The sequence below is a fragment of the Rhinatrema bivittatum genome, chromosome 7 (assembly GCF_901001135.1).
Source record: "Rhinatrema bivittatum chromosome 7, aRhiBiv1.1, whole genome shotgun sequence".
In the NCBI taxonomy this organism is placed as follows: domain Eukaryota; kingdom Metazoa; phylum Chordata; class Amphibia; order Gymnophiona; family Rhinatrematidae; genus Rhinatrema; species Rhinatrema bivittatum.
This window is the reverse complement of record NC_042621.1, coordinates 100608868-100627895: the sequence shown is the minus strand read 5'-3', so window position 1 is coordinate 100627895 and position 19028 is coordinate 100608868. Positions and strand designations below refer to the sequence as shown.

The 19028-nt window shown below is 43.1% G+C and overlaps 1 protein-coding gene across 4 annotated transcripts in view; it reads right to left on the bottom strand.

Moving 5' to 3' along the window:
• The window catches only part of LOC115095308 (transmembrane protein 170A), an 87818-nt gene that overhangs the window by 29117 nt on the left and 39673 nt on the right, over positions 1 to 19028 (bottom strand). For 2 of the 4 annotated variants that reach the window (XM_029608808.1, XM_029608809.1), the window contains 3 exons: positions 8721 to 8878; positions 1426 to 1640; positions 959 to 1174 (listed from right to left, as the gene is read on the bottom strand). In XM_029608808.1, coding sequence (XP_029464668.1) covers positions 959 to 1174; positions 1426 to 1640; positions 8721 to 8878 — 589 coding nt within the window. Of the gene's footprint in view, positions 1 to 958; positions 1175 to 1425; positions 1641 to 2542; positions 3031 to 8720; positions 8879 to 9669; positions 9724 to 19028 lie in introns of those variants that run through there. The other 2 variants (XM_029608806.1, XM_029608810.1) reach the window with 2 other exon arrangements.

Here is a 19028-nt window from a genome sequence, read left to right as displayed (position 1 = left end):
CTTCTGCAGACTACATCTGTTTAAGCATCCTGCAGTGGAAAACTGCCTAAGGAAGTACAGGCTGTGTTTTGTTTAAGCATCCTGTAGTGGAGAACTGCCTAAGGAAGTACAGGCTGTGTTTTGTTTAAGCATCCTGTAGTGGAGAACTGCCTAAGGAAGTACAGGCTGTGTTTTGTTTAATTATCTTGTAGAAGAGAAGGCCTGAGGAAATTCAAACAGTGTCTTGGAACTCATGCAATCTACAGAATGCTAATGAAACACTGTAGTAACCTGCATAGAGTGGCTCGTAAAAGACACAGGGATAATTTTTTTTTTTAAACCAGGGAGACAGGCTGCCACTGGAGAAAGTGGATCAAAATGTTTGCGCTACCAGGCATGGGCCCAACCCAGGCTCCGGGAGGAACGCCTTCTCATGTCCATGACTGCTGGAGACCGAGTGTACTGATGACTGCCTCAGGACACACCGCTCCCTCCTAGCAAGGCTGACATGACAGAAAGAGAACAAGAACAAATGGTGTCCTCTCTCCAGCAGCTGTGCAGCGGAGGTACCACATTGGTAGAAAGCGGACTAGCAGGACGATAAGGAATGGTAAAAGTATGAGCACAGGACCTGTACACACGTACTTTTCCCTAGACTGAGCAGAGGCATTCCTGGAGCTGAGGCTGGGGAAGGGTTTGCAGTAGCGCACATACTTTTGCATTTTCAAAAGTATGTGTGCATTTTTTTGCTGCAAAACCTGTGCACACACATTAAGTAGTTTGTAAATGTGTGTGGGAACTTTTAGAAGGAATAATTTTCAAAAGAAATGTATGCTCCTACCTTCCCTTTCAAATCCGGCATAAAGTCTGCGAGTAAAATGTATCCACAGACTTTACACCAATGCAGGAAGTCACAAAATTACCCCCTACGTAACCAATTTGATATGTGCATTCAGAATTCATTGTGTATATGACCCACCATGTGACTGATTTCCAGGCTCCATTCCTCTGACAGATAAATGAGCTGCTTGCTGGAAGATATTCAGCCTCCCTGTGTAGGATATTTCTTGCTCTCCTGCTGCTACATCCTGGTCAGTTGTGCCCTCGGTGTCTGTCTCTCCTTCCGATAATGTGTTCATCTCTGGGTTATCATAGTTTATATATTGGTACAGGGGTCTCACACGTTGCAGCTTTCCTGAGAACCGGGGCAGACAAAACAGAAGGATGATAACACAACATAACAAAATGTTATGGAAGTGCATAGTGCACAGCTGTCAGTTGAAAACTCTTTGCACAGAAACTAAGGACAAAATCCAGGCAAAATCGGCAGCACTACTTATGACACTATTCTGATATAGTTTGGTGGAGGTTTGCATCGTTGTTCACATCTGCGTGGACAACTGGTGATTAAACGGCGCAGTCGCCCATCTTTTCTTTGGCACTTACTCTCCAGATGCAGTGATTCTGGAGTGAGAGCTGATGACCCAGCTGTGGCAGGTACCAGGAGATGCGCAGCACTGTCTCTCTTGCGTTTCTTGGCTTTCTTGGACTGCTTGATGTTCAAGGAAGAGTCTGCTTTGCTGCTTTCACTCTCCTGCTTCCTTGTCACACATTTCCTCTTGAAATCTGAATGCTGGAAGACGTGCACCTCAGCGTGTACCCTGAGGTGCAGAATCAAAGCAAAAGCGCAGTGTCTGATTAGGCTATCATAATCCTGCTTCCATTAGCATTCCTCAGCATGAGGTTTTCACAGCCCTGACTCAGCCTATGCTTTTCCTCCCTACCTGGATACACACACACACAAGCAATAATCCCTTTCAGCAACTTTGATTCATCCTACAAAATATTAAGCCTTTTCATAAAAAGAAGCACTATCTATCCTTTCGAAAAGGATCTCTTCTATGCCGTGCATTGATTCTTTCCCTTCACCTTGCCATGCCTCTTCAATCCTTCCCATCTGTTTCTCATTTGGGAATCATAGTGCATAACTTCTCTTCTTTCTCTCAAATATAAACCAAGCGATACAGTAAACTTTGGAGAGAGTAAGGCACATTTCCCTCAAAGCTACTGGCAAAGCATCTCTTTGGACAGCTACTAGATGGCACTGTAAGAGAAGTACAGCTTTCTACCTCAGCCGGACAAGCAAAAAACCGGTCCCAGGAAAAGAATCCCACTGTTGTGAATGAAGGGCAGCTGGAGAGGGGGTGTTGTAGACACCACCTCCTGGAGTGGCGCAGGACTGGAATGGAGTGTAGATGGTCTGGTGAGGCTGGAATGCGGGAATTGAGTGCTAGTAAGGGTGGAACTGGAACCACAGGAACAGAGTGAAAGTAAGCGTGGAACTGGATGCAGGCAAGCATGGAACAGGAACACTGAAACTGAGTGCTGGTAAGGATGGAACAGGAAGTGAAGGAGGAGGAATAGCCTAGTGGTTAGAGCAGTGGGCTACAAACCAGACCAGAGTTCAAGTCCTGCTGTTGCTCCTTGTGACCTTGGGCAAGTCACTTTATCCCCCAAAATTTAGATTGTAAGCCCTCTGGGGATAGGGAAATACCTACAGTACCTGAATGTAAACCGATGTGATATCTCAGATTGAATATCAGTATATAAATAAATAAGGTAAGCATGGAGCTGCATTCAGGTAAGCATGGAAGTGGGACACTGGAGCTGCGTGCTGGTAAGGATGGAACAGGAATGCAGGAAGAGAGTGTGGAGCTGGATGCAGGTAAACATGGAACTGGAACACTGGGGCAAACAAGGACTACATGGAACACAGAATGCCTGAAGACAGCAGAGACAAGAGAGTTTTGAGGAGAAAAGAAGGCAGGCCAAGTCAGGGAACAGAGGCCTAAGGTAGGCCAACAAGGCAGGGAAGGGTCAGAAGGCCCACAGGACAGGCAAGGGAATTAGGAAACAGAAGGGCAAGGAACAAGGCTCAAGGAAACTAGAGTCAGAAAGCCCAGAGGCCACGCAGAGATACAAGGAAAGGCCTTAGAAGACGGCAGAGTGAGAGCTGCTAAAGCAGAGAGTCAAGAAGGACTCAATGCTGAAGCAAGGAGGCATGGGAGAGACAGGTTTAAATAAGGGTGTGGTCAGCCTGAGGGGTGTGCTCACTGGGGGAGAGGAGGCCACAGCAGCTGGAACAACAACATCCACTGGGCACTGAAGGTGCTAATGAGCCACTGAACAGAAAAATACACACTCACATATTGGAACATGGTAACGGACATAAAAAGGGATTGGATTATCACAATTGTGAAACTTCTGCTAATGAGCCATTAACATTTAAGGAACTGAAGAGAGTTACATGGAGACCCTGCTTTATTTTCTCAGATGGGGCTATAACTGAGAACAAATTAAAAGCAGATAAATTGAATGAAATTCTTAATTTAAAGAGTTAGAATGATCTGCAAATTGATGCAAATGAATTGCAAGCACAAAGTGCCTCATTTACTAAGATGTTTTCCCCATTTTGGGGTGAATTTTTAAAGTGTTGCTTATGTTGAAAGGGCTATATATACAAGTATATGGGCCGCGCATGAGTAACGCATATTTTGAAAGCTGCAAATTATACATGTATATACTTGGGCGCAAATAAAAAAAAAAAAAAAAGTGGTGAAGTTAGGGCATGTTAGGGCGGGCCAAACAGTTACGGGTTTAATCTGTATTTTAAATCCGGCAGCTGCAGCACATGGTGGCCTGTTAGCCGTGCATGTTTACTTTTGCTCTTGAGGAGCTGTAAGTCTGCATAAATCTCTTAAAGCCTAAAATGACTGGGTGAGGGGGTCTGGGTCAACTGGGGAGCGTGAAGGCTGAAGAACCAGAGGGGTCTGGATGATCTTGAGACAGACTGGGCAAATTGGTGGACTACTCGGTAAAACTGGGATTGTCCTTCACTTAAGCATTTTTAAAAATCTGCTTACCTGCGCGTGTTAAAGCTGATAAAGTCCTGAGGAAGATACGCGAAGCGCATTTGTTTGAGTAACCGCTTAAAACTAGGAGCACGCATACGCGCAGTAGGCGTATTATAAATCATAAGCATGCATGATTTAAAATTTCAGCATATGTCTGCTGGTGCATGAATCGGCAGAAGCATGCTCGCTTTAAATTTACCATCTTTGTGTTTGGGGAAAAAAGCTTAGTCAATAAGGCCCAAAGTTTTGAAAAAGTATAATTTGAAAATGGTGATGGGAGGTGACGGGATGTACTTTTTTGGTGGGAGGCTGATAAAGACTTAGGCCTAGATTTTCTAAGACACAGCAGCGGCGTGAATCGTACGGTGCGGGGGGCGGGCCTGTAACAGCCAGCAGCAATCACACCTCAGCGATGCAATCGCTGCCGGCTTTCGCACCCAACAGCGCCATCGTAAAAGGTGGTGCTATTGGGCGTGAAATTGGTAGTGAAAAGGCTCCTTACCTTTATGCCGTCCACGCTGTGTTCGCAGTGTCTGCCCCAGTGCCGCCCCGACTCCTCCTGTTCCGGTCTTGACACCTCCCCTTTTTAGTGATCGCACATGCATAAAGGTAAGGAACCTTTTCACTACCAATTTCACTACCTTTTCGCGTGCGATCGCTTTGAAAAATGACCCCCTTAGTCTTAGAATTCATAAAAAAAAAATATTGTAATTTTGTATGTTTACAGGATACCAATTTCACAATACACACTGATGTTAATTTTTTCTTTTCATGGAAGTTTGCTTATGAGTCAGCGAAACATGTCAGCTTTCCTTTAATATAAGTACTGCAATGTGCATGATGGAACATTAAATATAGGTGGTATCTTATTAAGGAAATGCCAATCTGGCATTCCTTTGAGATGAATACAGCATTGTTGGAGTAACGAAATTGAAACAAGCTAACGGTATTTGCACTACAGCATTATGAAGAATTTAAACTGGACAAAATATGCAAGAATAATTTTAGAAAGGGATTTTTCCCATGATGGCAGCTGAAGAATGTGTTTTGGTGCTGAGCACTGTAGAAGCTTTCTTTTTTTTAAAGAGCGTGAAAGTATTTTAGTGCACTAGTACTAATGTACAGCATTTCATTTTCATTTTTAGGGGTTGATAAGAATATATATAAGAATTGGATGATAATGAAAAAAGAAAAAAAGGAAAAATTAATACCAGTGTGTATTGAGTAATTGGAATTTTGCACTGGAGAATTGGCGGTTTGGGAATGGCCAACTCTGGTCCTCAAGAGCCACAAACAGGCCAGGTTTTCATGCACTGCCTCCATTGTATGCAACACTCACTCATGCATATTGATTGTGAATATCCTGAAAACCTGGCCTGTTTGTGGCTCTCAAGAACTGGAGTTGGCCACCCCTGGTTTATAGAATACATATTTTCCTGACCTATCTAGAGCAACAGAATAGATATAGCAAATGTTGCTTACCTGTAACAGGTGTTCTCACAGGACAAGCAGGATGGTAGTCCTCACATATGGGTGAGTACTGAGCTGAGGATGCCTGAGAGTGCACCAAATGCACCCAAGACGCGCGGAAGGCGCAATGATGGAGGTGGAATTTGGAACGGAGGGCATCCTGAAACCCATAACGGGTTGGTGGAAGGATGTTGGGTAGTTAAACCTAAAAGAATAAGAGTAGATGGACTGGCCAAACATGGAGCATGTCGGCTAATTGTATCTAAGCAATAATGGGCTGCAAAGGTATGGAGAGAGCTCCAGGTTGCAGCCTGATAAATATGTACAAGCAGCACCGGCCGAGGGGAAGCTATTGAGGCTGGGACGGACGCAACAGAGTGTGGTTACACACAGTGTAGTAGTGAAATGCCTGCTTGTTGGTAGGAAAAGAGATACAGACCGTCAATTAGGAGGAATAGGTCTGTTTGCCCAGTGGAACTCGCAGGTTGACTCTTGCCACAGAAGGAAAGAGTTAGGTGGAATTCCTATGGAGTGTATTGCGATCTAGATAGAATGCAAGTACACTATTTCTGTCCAAGGAGTGGAAAAAACCTTCTTGCTTTGGTGAGAGAGAGGTGTTGGGAAAAATGGGCTGAGTATATGCTGAGTAAGGTGAGATGCAACATCTACCTTAAGAAAGATAGGAAGATGAATATATAAAAACCACTCGGTCACGGAGGAACGCAGGGTCGGGTGAGTATGTAACAAGGTGTGTAACTCACTGACCCTGTTGGCAGAAATGACATTTATGAGAGAAAAAATTTCCCACGTCAAACTGTGAAATGAGAGCAATGGAAAGGCTCGAACGGAGAACGTATGAGACTTGTAAGGATAAGATATAGGTTCCATTCCGTGACTAGTAAAAATAGAGGCGGCTTGATCAGTGGATAATCCATGGTAAGCTGACTCAGAAGGGGTTTACCGTTAATCGGGTATCCCCACTCCCAAACGATACACTAATTGGAACAGAGGTGTACCTATGTGGAGGATGTCTGGGGAGCAGAATCTGAGGGAGGAAGAGAAAAGAGTGGTGTAGAAAAAAGAAAAAGGGTAATACCCTTTTGTATGCGTCATGTGGTAAATCATGCCATTTTGAATGGTAGGATTTATGTGTGGAAGGTTTTGTGATGCTACCAGTACCTGAGAACATCAGTGAGTCTGCGATTTGTGACTGACTGGTGAGAAGGCGAATTGGTTACTGGTGTGATAGATTGAGAAGTATGGGAAGCATACTGTTCTCGGCCAGTACGTGGGTCTAAGGAACAGTGAACCCCATCCCGGTTCATCATTAGAAGAGTGCTGGCTATGAAAGGCAGCGGAAGAGACACATTGAAGAGGCCCTTGATGGAAGAAAGGCGTCTATGGGAACGCATTGGAAACATGTGTAGGGAGTAGAATCTGTGCACCGTATGGTTCGATTCGAACGCAGAGGGCAAGTTCGGTTGACCTCAGTGCTAGAAGATTTTTCTCGCCACACATGTAGTCCAAGACCATTCGAGAGGATGGAACCTATATGGAGAAGGTCTGTTAGTGCGTTCGGTAAATCTCTTAGATAAGTGGCCCGAGGATGCATAGTCAACAAGGGCCAAGGGTAGAGCTGTGCAGCTTCCTTGCAGAGCAGCTAAGAGGTTGTGCGTGCTTGTGTGTTGGAAAGCACATTGTCCCTATGCACAAAGATTTGTTGCAGAGGCAGTATTGGAAGGCATAAGAGTATAACTCATGGCAACAAGCTCCAGGAAGTTCATGTGAAACTGCGCCTGGAGTGGAATATACCCATCTTAGGTTCAGAAGATTTTAGGTCAAACTTACAACCCTGAGGAAATACGAGCATGAGCAGTATCAGACTATGTTTTGGTTCTAGATCTGCAATATAGATGAGGAACGAAAGCGGTTGAACAGCTTAAACCCACTGATAATGGAATTTCACTGAATCTAACCCATAGCAGTTTTAGATCTATGAGGAAAGTGCATAGTGAAAAAACCCCATAGCCCGACAATGAAGAATTGAGGGGCCGAGGTTATGGAGGCAACGGAAACCGTGGAAATCCCTGTCCCACTAGTGCTAATAACCAGGCAGAGTGTCACAGAGGGACACTCGCAGGCTATGTGTGGCTAACTGAAAACATAGGGAGAGGGAAGGCTGCAGTCGGTTGGCAGGCCAGAAAGGTGACAGGAACCGACCAAAAAACTCACCAAGCGTCGAATAAACGTACGCGGAGGGAGACCCGTGCAGGGAAAAGTGTTTGTGAAGTAAATGTTTAAGTATCTCTGTAAGGAAAAAGTGTTAGAATTTCTCACAGAGCTCCTAACCGCTATGCTTACTGCAGAGCAGAAAAAAGAAGACTGAGGGAGACACCTGTGGCTCACAGGGATAATTGCAGGCTGAGCATGCTCAGTGCGCCAGTGTCAGTCAAAGCTTTGTAGAAACTTTCACAGAAAAGTTTTCCGTACAGGGCTCCATCCTGTGATGTCACCCATATGTGAGGATTACCATCCTGCTTGTCCTGTGAGAACATTTTTTTCTCTTGAAATATTATTTTACATTTACTAAAACTGAAATAGCTTTGCTGTATCCAGAAAAACTGAGGGTGATTGCTGATACTGCAAAATATTTGTTTTATAATTATGATACTCAGTTATCTTTACATAAACCATTGCTCAATAAAGCAAAATTGATGGCTCTACAAATGGAGATAAATTATCTGATGTTCCTTTGTTGAAATCATTAGTGAGGTGAGCAGTAATTGGGGAAAGTATAATGATAATTAGCTATTTATTTATTAAATTGTAATTGATCTTAGATACTGCAATGAAAGTGGTGGTTTGCATAATGATATTGCTTGTATTGTACAGAAATGTTGCTTGCAGTTTTGATGGTGATATTTAGGAATTAAGGACTTCTATCATTTTTTCTTACGTTTTTTTCAAATTGTGAGTTGGATCTTTCAGTCTGAATGTTAACACTTTCAGCTAGATAATTTCTATTATATGCTGTAATTTTTTGAAATGCTATTGTACTTTTCATGTGGTTAGTTTTTAAAATACATTTTTTTCTGTAATAAATTGAAAAAATGCTATAAAAAGTGAGATTTTTTTAAGTTGCCATTAACATAGTCTTTCCTCTCTTGTGGTTGAGTGGCTTACATGGAATTCCCTTTAGAACACCTATAAACCAGCAGCTACTAAGTGCAGTTATTGCAGTGATGGATACATTTATTATTCCCTTTTCTTTCTAGGAGCCAAGGGTACAGTTCTTGCATAGACCTTAAGCTCAGATGCTTGATTGATTTCTACTGAAGGAAGCAAACACTGACATACTTAGCTGTCTTTTTCTTGAAGCCATAGGTGCAGAGCAGGCCATGCAGCATAGATATAGTCCGGAAATTCTGAAACTCCAACAACAGGTCTGCATGTTCTGCAATCTCCTCTTCATACAGTCGAGCATTTACCACCACCGCTCTCCCTTCCTCATCCCACTGTTAAAGAAAAATACACTAAAGGTTTGTTATTGTTACATTTGATATACCAGCTCTAGAGAAATGCATCCAGGTGGTTTACATTAAAAAAAACCAAACCTAATTAAAATGCAAAACTTTGCAACCGAAACATGATACAACTGACTGAACCAGGATAACTTGTATATTCCATGCTCTTTTATAGGCAAAAAATGGAGGAACTTGAAAAACGTCATCTACCTTTAACATGTGGCAATATTCTAATATACTGCGCTTTAGCTGAGAAGTATCAACCAAAAAAGGTAAAACATGTACAGCATGACGAGTGTGGTTTTTTTAAAATTATATTGTTGGGGCATCAACCGCAAATCATGGCTGAGGATATAAACCTTCTTAATACATGATATCCCTGGAAAGAAAATCAGCTGTCTATGTCTTCTACCTGTACTTTAAACTTGTAGGCACTAGAACACAACTACCAGAGGTGTAGAAATTATTCCACTGGTAGATTGTCTTTCAAGTATTGAGAATGACTGCTTATATAACTCAACAGGGTGTTTCAGTCTATAGGCTTACGGTAAATGAAAAATGAAAATGATTGTCAACAATAGATATGGTGAGATCCAAAAAAGGAACCAACTGCTGTGAATTTTAAATTAGTCACAAAGATTCAACCAACCAAAAAAATAAATCTAGCTATAAAAAAAATCTATCATCCATAGCATAATGATATCAATGATATAATCATGCCAAAGGTAGTTATTGTTCTTGAAGTGGGAACTCAGTAACCGTTTATCCTCAAAGTAACTCACATATAGGTTTTCCACATCTGGGGCTATGGTGGAATCTATGGTGATACCCTTAATCTGCAAAAAAAAATTCACGATCATACATACTTTTTTTTCAAAGCCAAAGTAATAAGGACACAAATAAGTATAGTAGGAAGCCTAAATTGTTGATGATGGTCAAGAAAATGGCCTATAATCTACTACTTCATCCTGAGGCACATTTCAAGGGACTCTATCTCTATGGTTACCACAAATGAATGACATCATAAAGCGTGTAGAGTCCAGGTCCAGAGAAGATTCAGGCCAGGTAGGTAAGATATCACAGCTACAGGAACTCAAAGGTGTACATATTTGGGTGGACACGTTTTTTGAGAGTATGACTGTATGTGTGTAGACAGAGGTGTAATGGTAAGGAGATATGTGAGAGCTGTGTGTATTGGAGGGTTATGTACATGGGGTATGTGTGGTGTACATTGGGCGCTATGTGTGGCAGGGTTGTGTATAGGAGGCTTGTGGAGGGATTTTTTGGGGTATAGTTGTGTATGTATAGGTGGGATTGTGGTTGTGGGAGCTATGAAGGAGTATGGTTTGGGCAGTTCGATGTGTGTTTGTGGAGGCAATCTGTATGTGAATCGAGAAATGTGGGGGAGGTGGCTGGAATTTACCTTTAGCCCCATCTTTGATCAGCTGTATCAGTTATTTTCCCTGTCTTATAGTGTGGTGAAGTTGGGGTGTAAGTGAGGGTGTGCTGGCTGGGGCCAGATGTGTATATGTGTGGGGTGGGGGGAAGGAAGTGACTTAGAAGTGTATTGTGTATGTGTGTTTGAAACTGTGAGTAGACCCAGAGGCAGCACTGATGTCCTCCATTTATCTTCAGAATATATACAGCATGGGCAGTAGCAGTGCAAGATTCCCCATAGTGCTCCATCGTAGAACATTTACAGAACAGATAGCTAAGTGCAAACTTCAGCTGTATGCTGCCCTCCAAAAACAAGTAGATTACAGGCAGTAAAAGTGCAAGCTTCCCTTATATACTACCTATTTTTCTTTCAGAGGCTGGTAACATACTGTTCCACAGATATAAAACCAGAAAGTAACAGATTATTAAAGATAACTACATAATATGTGAACCGGCACTTCTGGAAACATGATGTAGGATATGAAAAAACTGGGCTAGCTACTACAATTAGCAATCTTGCATGCAGTCTTTTTTTCCCCTTTGCCTCCCTAGTAGTCTTTTTAGCTCCACCTTTCCTCCCAGACAGCATGCCTGATGGTTTGTGAGACTCTCACCGACCCATGGGTTTGGAAAGCGCCTCCTTTGAGGCACACCCTTAGTACCACTCATTGACCAGCAGGGGCTACCACAATAGTAGCAGTGATCTTTAGGCATGTGTAGGCCTAAACGTTTTGTGTCATGTTGTTTTGTTTGGGGGCCAATTTCTGTGTCGTTCAGGGTTTTTTCTTTTCTTTTTTATTTCAGAAAATAGCATACACTATTTCCAGATAGTGTACCCTACTTTCCGATACCTAAAAAAAAGAAAAAGAAAACCACCTGATTGCCTGACAAATATCCCACCCCAAGTATCTCAGACCCCCAGGGATCTCTAGAGAGCCCCTGTCTCACCCCCACCCCCCTGTCCCTGGAGGCAGCCAAAGGTTATATCTGAGAAAAACCCCAGTCACAGGACCCGGCCACAACCCCTAACCCCCGCCTCCCTTTGTTAAAAAAAAAAAAAAAAAAAAAAGAACATCCTGGGAGCTGGTCCATCCTCCTGAGCCACCCAAGACTTACCAAATCAGCCTTGGTGGTCTAGTGGGGCCCAGAGTGACCCTATGCTCCGGACCTGGTGTCTGTCATTTTTCAAAATGGTGCCGGTAGCTCATGTCACATGATAGGGACAAAGGGCTGGTGCCATTTTGGAAAACGGTAGCCACCAGGTCTGGAGCACAGGGGTCAGTCCAGGTCCCTAATAGCCCACCAGGGCTGATTTGGTAAATCTTTGGAGGGTGGGCTATAGTGGCAGCAGGGGGGCTGGCTCCTGGTGGGAGGCTATTTTTTAACAAAGGGGAGAGGGTGGGGGTGGGATTGGGGTGGGACTAGCGTTTTTTTCACAGCTATAACTTTTTCTAGGGGAATTTCAGTTGTCTCCAGAAGCACCGTGGGGGTGGGCAGGGCTGGTGCAAGAGTATTAGGCACCCTAGGTGAACCTTATAGCCTTGTGCCACCTTCTCCACCAGCCCTGACCTCCTTTCCTTGGCCCACCCCACACACAGTTAAAAAAAATTGTGCATTTAAAAAAATAGATCTTACATTAAAAAAAAAGGACATTCAAATACAGCTTTCTGAGGTAAAAATATCATTTACAACATGTATTCCATATTTACAGGCACTGTTGTATGCCAACCAGAAAACCTTGCTAAAATTGAAAAAAGACGTTTGGAGCCCATATGGTATTAGGCCTATTGTAATACAGTAATGACGGCAAAAAAGACCAAACGGTCCATCCAGTCTGCCCAGCAAGCTTCTTATGGTAATAACCGCCGCTCTGTGTAGGTTACCTCCAAACCTTATTAGCAATCAAAACCAAACAACTGTCAAACCCATAACAAAATGACTGCTAGCAGAATGTTTACAGGGAGAGCAGCCTGATAATTCATACAATGCTGCTGCTGCTGCTGCTGCTTGAGCGTGCTTTGCTCTTCGACTTGGCTGTAGAAGCAGTGCTGCACTTTTTCCCCAAATATCAGTACCCTGGACCATAAAATTCAGGGCCCAGTGCTGGCTGTTATCTGAATCCAATTGCCACCCGCTGTCAAAGCGGAGAGCAATGCTGCAGTTGCATGAAAATCATGTAAGCTAATTGGTTAAGGGTAGTAATCCCCTTGCCTTCTGTTAGGGGTAGTAGCTGCTGCTCCTTGCAGGTTATCCCCATGCCCCCTTTACTTCATTCCACCTCCAGCCTTCAGGGATCCTCAGTGTTTATACCATGCCTTGAGGGATCCTCAGTGTTTATACCATGCCTTTTTTAATTTGTTTACTGTTTTCATCTTCTTCCGGAAGGGTATTCCAGGCATCCGCCATCCTGTCCTTGAAGAAATATTTCCTGACGTTGATTCTGAGTTTTCCCCCCTGAAGTTCCATAATCAGTAACCCTAATTCTGTTTGCTTTCCTACGGAAAAGGTTTGAGGACTGTGCATCATTAAAACCTCTCGGGTATCTGAAGGCCTGTATCATATATCCTGTATCTCTCCTGTGCCTTCTCTCTTCCAGGGTGCACATATTCAGATCCTCCAGCCTCTCCTCATAAGTCTTCCAATACGGACCCCATGCCATTCTGGTCATCCTTATCTGGACCACCTCCATCCTTTTTGAGATAACGGACTCCAGAACTGAACACCAAGGACCTGTACAAGGGGACTATTATTTCCTTCTTCTTACTGTTTATTCCTCTCTCTGTGCAGCCCAGCATTCTTCTGGCTTTAGCTACTGCCTTGTCACATTGCTTCGCTGCCTTCAGATTGCCAGACTCTATTACCCCAGTCTGTGCACATTAGTCTTTCACCCCATCACATACAGCTCTTTTAGATTTCCACACCCCACAATTAATGAATGATGAACGTGTGCTTGGCACTCTGAATTAGATCGTGGTGAGGAAACTGATTTATAATATAGTAAAGCGCTCATACAAAAGCAGCACTAACTGCCAGTTTCTTAAACGGCCAACAACCAAACCTCAGTTCCCCTTTAAAAGGATCATCAACTACTAACCATATTTAGGGAACACCCTAACGTGTGGTTATGTGCGGTAGCCATATATATGAAATAACCACTCTGTGATTATACCTTTCTATGGCCACCGACTTTCTTCTCAAAATAATTCTACTGTGTTTCTTTTTTCTTCAAATATTTCATTTATTTCCTATCTGGTCCTTGATTGCCACTCTCCCTGGCGGTGAGCTCGACTCCCGTAGAACACACGTGCTTCTTTTAATCAATACTTCTCTATCTCTCTGATGTGGGTCAAAACCTGCCCAACTGCTATTATCTTTCATGTGAGTGGAAGCCGCCCGCCCTTCTGGCATCGGCCGTGTTTCGACAATGCTTGTCTGCTTCAGGCACCTTGGAGAGTTTTTACTTCAGCCACCTCATTGTTTCAAGGGCTCTGGAACACACTTCTTAAAAATCTAACAAATATCACTTAATCTGCTACATTTTAATATTTCCTTCAGCTAAAAACTATTTTATACCACACAAAAGGTTCTTTTTTTTTACTTACATATTTTCTTTCAGAATAATTCTTGCGCGTGACGCCTTTACTGTGTCGTTCGGGGTCCTGCTCTGTCCTCCCTGCTTTTAAACTACCCTGGACCAATCACCACGATCTAATTCAGAGCGAGGCTACACTCGCCCAATTTGAACCAAAGCTCTATTATTACCCATTCCCATCCGGGATCCTAGGTCCCATTACATCCCTGCTGCAAAAAAAGCCTATCTAATTTTGTATGTTTCACTACCTCATTCCCTTCCATTATCCACATACCGCACGTTTTTCCTTTGCGCTCGATATCCGGACCTGGTTGAGAACTGTAAACCTTGCTCCCCGTGTTGTATATGCTATTCTATTTTGGATTTTTAACTCCTTTTTTGGGACTTTCTAGCAGAAGTCCAAGCTGCTACCGTTAGAGAAAGAGATAAGGAAACCCCAGCTGTACAAGGAGCCCACTCTCTATCATCTTGGAGTGTTGGATCTTTTCTAGTGCTTGCCATCCACAGGGATATCGACTCAGCTAATAGAACTGAGAAAGAGGCACTTTGGACTGATTTATTTTTATGTGAAGAATATCTCAAGAATTTCTGTTGTGAATTGGACTTTTAAGTATTTTTGGTTACAGTGTCCAGAGTTTATTTTCCTTCAGTGTCAAGAGTGCCCTCAAGCAAGGACATTCTGCCTGTGAATAGTGTGGATCCAGAGAAGTTAAGGAAAATGAAAGACTATGTGGGTCCCCGTCCCTGTGAATCTGGGGCCCCGGATGCTTATCCTCCTCTCCACTGGAATAAACCCCGGTAGCCTGCTGTGAACTGAGAGGAGACAGAGAGTAGGGTGCAGGTCTGTATCTGGGGATTACAGGGAGCCCCTGTGTGCTGGGAGGTCCCCAAAGAGGGGGTTACATATAAAGATAGATATAATGTGTGATGAATGTGGGGGTGGTCTGCAAAAATAAAAATCAAATAATACATACATTGAAAGAAATTCATAGTGCATGGGTCTGAAGACAATGTTTGAAATAGCTGGCTGTGCTGAATTAGGATATTTTCCCTTACTATTCACCATTTAAAAAAAAACCAAAAACTTAAATTCTTGTGTCACCTCAGCAACAAGGACACAAACTCCCTCCATTACCAGGCACTTTGTGAAGAAACATAAAATCCCGGAAAAAAGTTACTCCGAACCTATACAGCAAACCTCCCATATCAAAACAGCGCTAACTCACAGAACTGAGAAAGCAACAAACCTACCCATAAATAGGCAACACTGCAAATATTACACTAGGCCCTAGAACTCCAATACCCTGCCTATTGGGAAGTACAGATCAGAAAATATAACAAGCTGGACTGCTGTTGATCCTCACATGCTAGCAGAATACCTCACCTCGGTCATATACAGAGCACAGACTGTCACCAAATACAGAATAAGGGACCAAACAGAAGAAGAAGAAATAAGCAGACAAAACCTGAACTCTTCTGCTTTCCCTTGCGACAGGATGGAAGGGGCTGGATTACAGAGCAGAGTAGTTTTGCATCACCCCCTCCCCCTTCTGCACCCTTAAACTGTGGAGGAGAGGAGGGGAAACAACAAGCAGGATAGAATTGGATTTGTTGAGCAATGTGGCTCTTCCTTAATCCCTCTGCTCTCTCTTCCTGTTCCCTGCACCATAGGCTAAGCCCTGGGAACAAAGCAGAAAGCTAGCTCCTTGGGTCCTATCAGAGGTGTAGCCACACAGTCAGTCAAACCAGTAAAAAAAAAAAAAAAATACCCACACAAAATCTAAAGCCTTGCTGAAAAGCAGTACTTGGGGTGGCTGTTTATTTGTGCACATGAAAGATGTGAGATACTTAAAATGGGTTTTCTAATACAAGTGGAATGAAAACACTTTTGAATGAATGAATAAATAGATAAATAAAATAAGACAAATAGGCCAATACAGAACAGTGTGCTCGGCCGAGCACACCGCTAGCCCCTGTTTGGACGCGTGTTTTTGACACGCTATTATTACCCCCTTATAGAGTAAGAGGTAATAGCGCCAACCCCCCCCCCCCCTACCCCCCTGAAACTAATAGCGCTCATCACATGCAAATGCATGTTGATGAGCCTATTAGGTATTCACCTGCAATACAAAGGCAGGAGTTAATTTCAGAAGGCACCGGGCAAGTGTACAGAAAAGCAGAAAAAACTGCTTTTCTGTATATCCTCCGACTTACTATCATAGCGATATTAAGTCGGAGGCCCCAAAAATAAAAGAAAAATCTTAAAAAAAAAAAAATCTGCCCACGGGTTGGAAAATGGACGCTCAACTTTGCCAGCATCCGTTTTCCGAACCCATGGCTGTCAGCGGGTTTGACAACCAACGCCGGTAAAATTAAGCGTCGGCTGTCAGACCTGCTGACAGCCGACGCTTCCGCCAATAAGGAGGTGCTAGGATCGCGCTAGTGTCCCTAGCGCCTTCTTATTAGCACGGGCCCTAATTTAAATAGTGAATCGTGCGCCCAGGGGAGGTGCCTGGGCGCGCGTTGGGATGGCGGGTGCTCGCCTCAGAGCACCGGCTCTCCCGTGCACTTTACTGTACGGGCCTGAAAGTGATAAACTGAAAGATTCATCATCATTTCTAATGTGGCTATCAGGACCTATTGTTTTGCTTTCACCGCAGCTGCTCTTTGCCAACACTCAGAAGCCTGCACCCTAGGCACCTGCCTATTCTGCCTATTCTGCCAGTATACAGGCGTATACTGACACTGGCTAAATACCTCCCTGAACCCATCTCTAGCTCTCACCCCCCTCCTTCCCTCCCTACTCTCTCCCCCCAGGCCTCCTCCCTCCCAACCCCCTCCTATCTTTTTCTTCTCCCCCCCCTTTTTAACCTCATCTCAGCTTCCACTCCCTACCCCTTACAAGCCGTTCTATTTATGAATCCTCTGTAAATACTGGAAATCAAGCTCACATTATTCGCTTTAAGCTAAGTTTCTGTGTTCGCATTTATTCTTTTGCAAGTTACTTGTGTATATGACTAGTTCCCTGTAAAATGCTACTATGCCAAGTTCATGTTTTTATGTAAACCGATGTGATACTCAAAGTGGATGTCGGTATATAAAAATATTTAAATTAAATAAACAAATAAATAAATAATGTTTGCGCTGGCACTGAACCCCTCATTCCAGAGTTTCCTATCCATTGAAAGAGACCAGCCACCTATGCATTGGTACCTTGGTGGTATTTAAAAGTTTTTATCATAGCTCTCTTATCTCACCTTTCCTCTCAGATATACATGTTTAGATCTTTAAGTCTGTCCCCCTCTTTTTCATAATGAAGACCACTGCCCACTTTAGTAGCCACCCTCTGGACTGACTCCATCCTCTTTATATCCTTTTGAAGATACTGTCTCCAGAATTGTACTCAGTATTCGAAATGAGGTCTCACCAGGGACGTATACAGGGGCAATATCACCTCCTTTCTTCTGCTGACCATTCCTCTTCTTCTGGCTTTTGTTGTTGCCTTACCCACCTGTTTGGCCACTTTAACGTCATCAGATATGATTACCCTCAGATCACGCTTTTGTTTCGTGCATAAAAAATGCCCCTCTTTATAATATCGCTCCGTTGCATTTTTTGCAGTCCAAATGCATCACTGCATTTTTTTTTACCATTAAATCTTAGCTGCCAAACTCTAGACCATTCCTCAAGCTTCACTGGATCCCTTCCTCATGTTTATCACAACGTTCTGGGTGTCTGCTCTATTGCAGATTATTTGTATCATCTGTAAAAAGACAAACCTTTTTCAATAGTCCTTCTGCAATATTGTTTACAAAAAAAATGTTGAAAAGAACCAGTGTAAGGATTGAGCTTTGTGGCACACCACTAAACTTTGGAACTCACTCCCATCAGACCTCAGGCTTGAACAATCGACACCCACCTTTAGAAAGAGACTTAAGACCTGGTTGATCAACCAAGCATTCTCCTAACCCAATAACCTAGTTTGTGAGCTTCATGACTGTCGACATCAGACCCTACAAAGTCAGTCCCAGCGATATACTCACTGTTCCTCAAAATATTTTGTATTTAAATTATATTCTCCTTGCTCATTGTAAGACATTATTCTATATATTGTCAATTTTAATTGTTGTAATGTAAACCGAAGTGATTAGTAACTTTGTTACCAGACCTTCAGTATATAAAACGATTAAATACATAAATAAATAAGGAATACTCCTTTCTCTGAAGGGGACTCCATTTATCACTACCCTTTATCGCCTCACACTCAACCAGTTTCTGCCATAGGGGCCCAAACCGTGCCAAAGGCCTTACTGGAATCCAAGTACACCACATCTAGTTCTCTCTCCTGATCCAACTCTTCGGTGACTCAGTCAAAGAAACTAATCAGACTCATCTGACAAGACCATGCTGACTTGTAAGCCACTGGATTTCAGAAACGGCACTATCCTCTGTTTTAAACAGCAGTTCCATTCATTTACCCATCGTAGAAGTCAGACTAGCTGGCCCCAGCCTATGGGTTTTAGCCTCCTTACTTCCACTTTTGTGAATAGGAACTTCATTTGTCTGTCTTCACTCCTTTGGAACTACTCCTGACTCTAAAGAAGTATTGAAAAAGTCAGCCCGCAGAGCTGCCAGAACTTCTCTAAGTTCCCTTCAAACCCTTGGATATTTCCTGTCCAGCCCCAATGCTTTATCTACTTTGAGTTTAGCTAGCTCCTCACACACACAGTCTTCTGAAAATCGTTCTCAAACAATCCCATTTGTGCCCATTTTCTGTGTCCTACTCCTGACCCTTCCTCAGTGAACATCAAACGGAAATATTTGTTAAGCAATACGATCTTCATTCTCTACATATTCATCCCCTTCACTTTTTGAGTCTCACAATGCCACTTTTGCGCTTACTTTTGTCACTAACAGATCTAAAAAAAAAAAGTCTTGAGAATGTACACATAGGAATCTAAGTGGTACTGCTGGTTTATTATTTTTATTATTAATATATTGCTACCAGCTTAATCAACTTGTTTTTATGAAACCTGTAATACTTGGCTTTTTGCACCAGATGATGCATTCTAACCAGCTGCCCACCGGATCTACCAGCTGCTAATCAAAAGA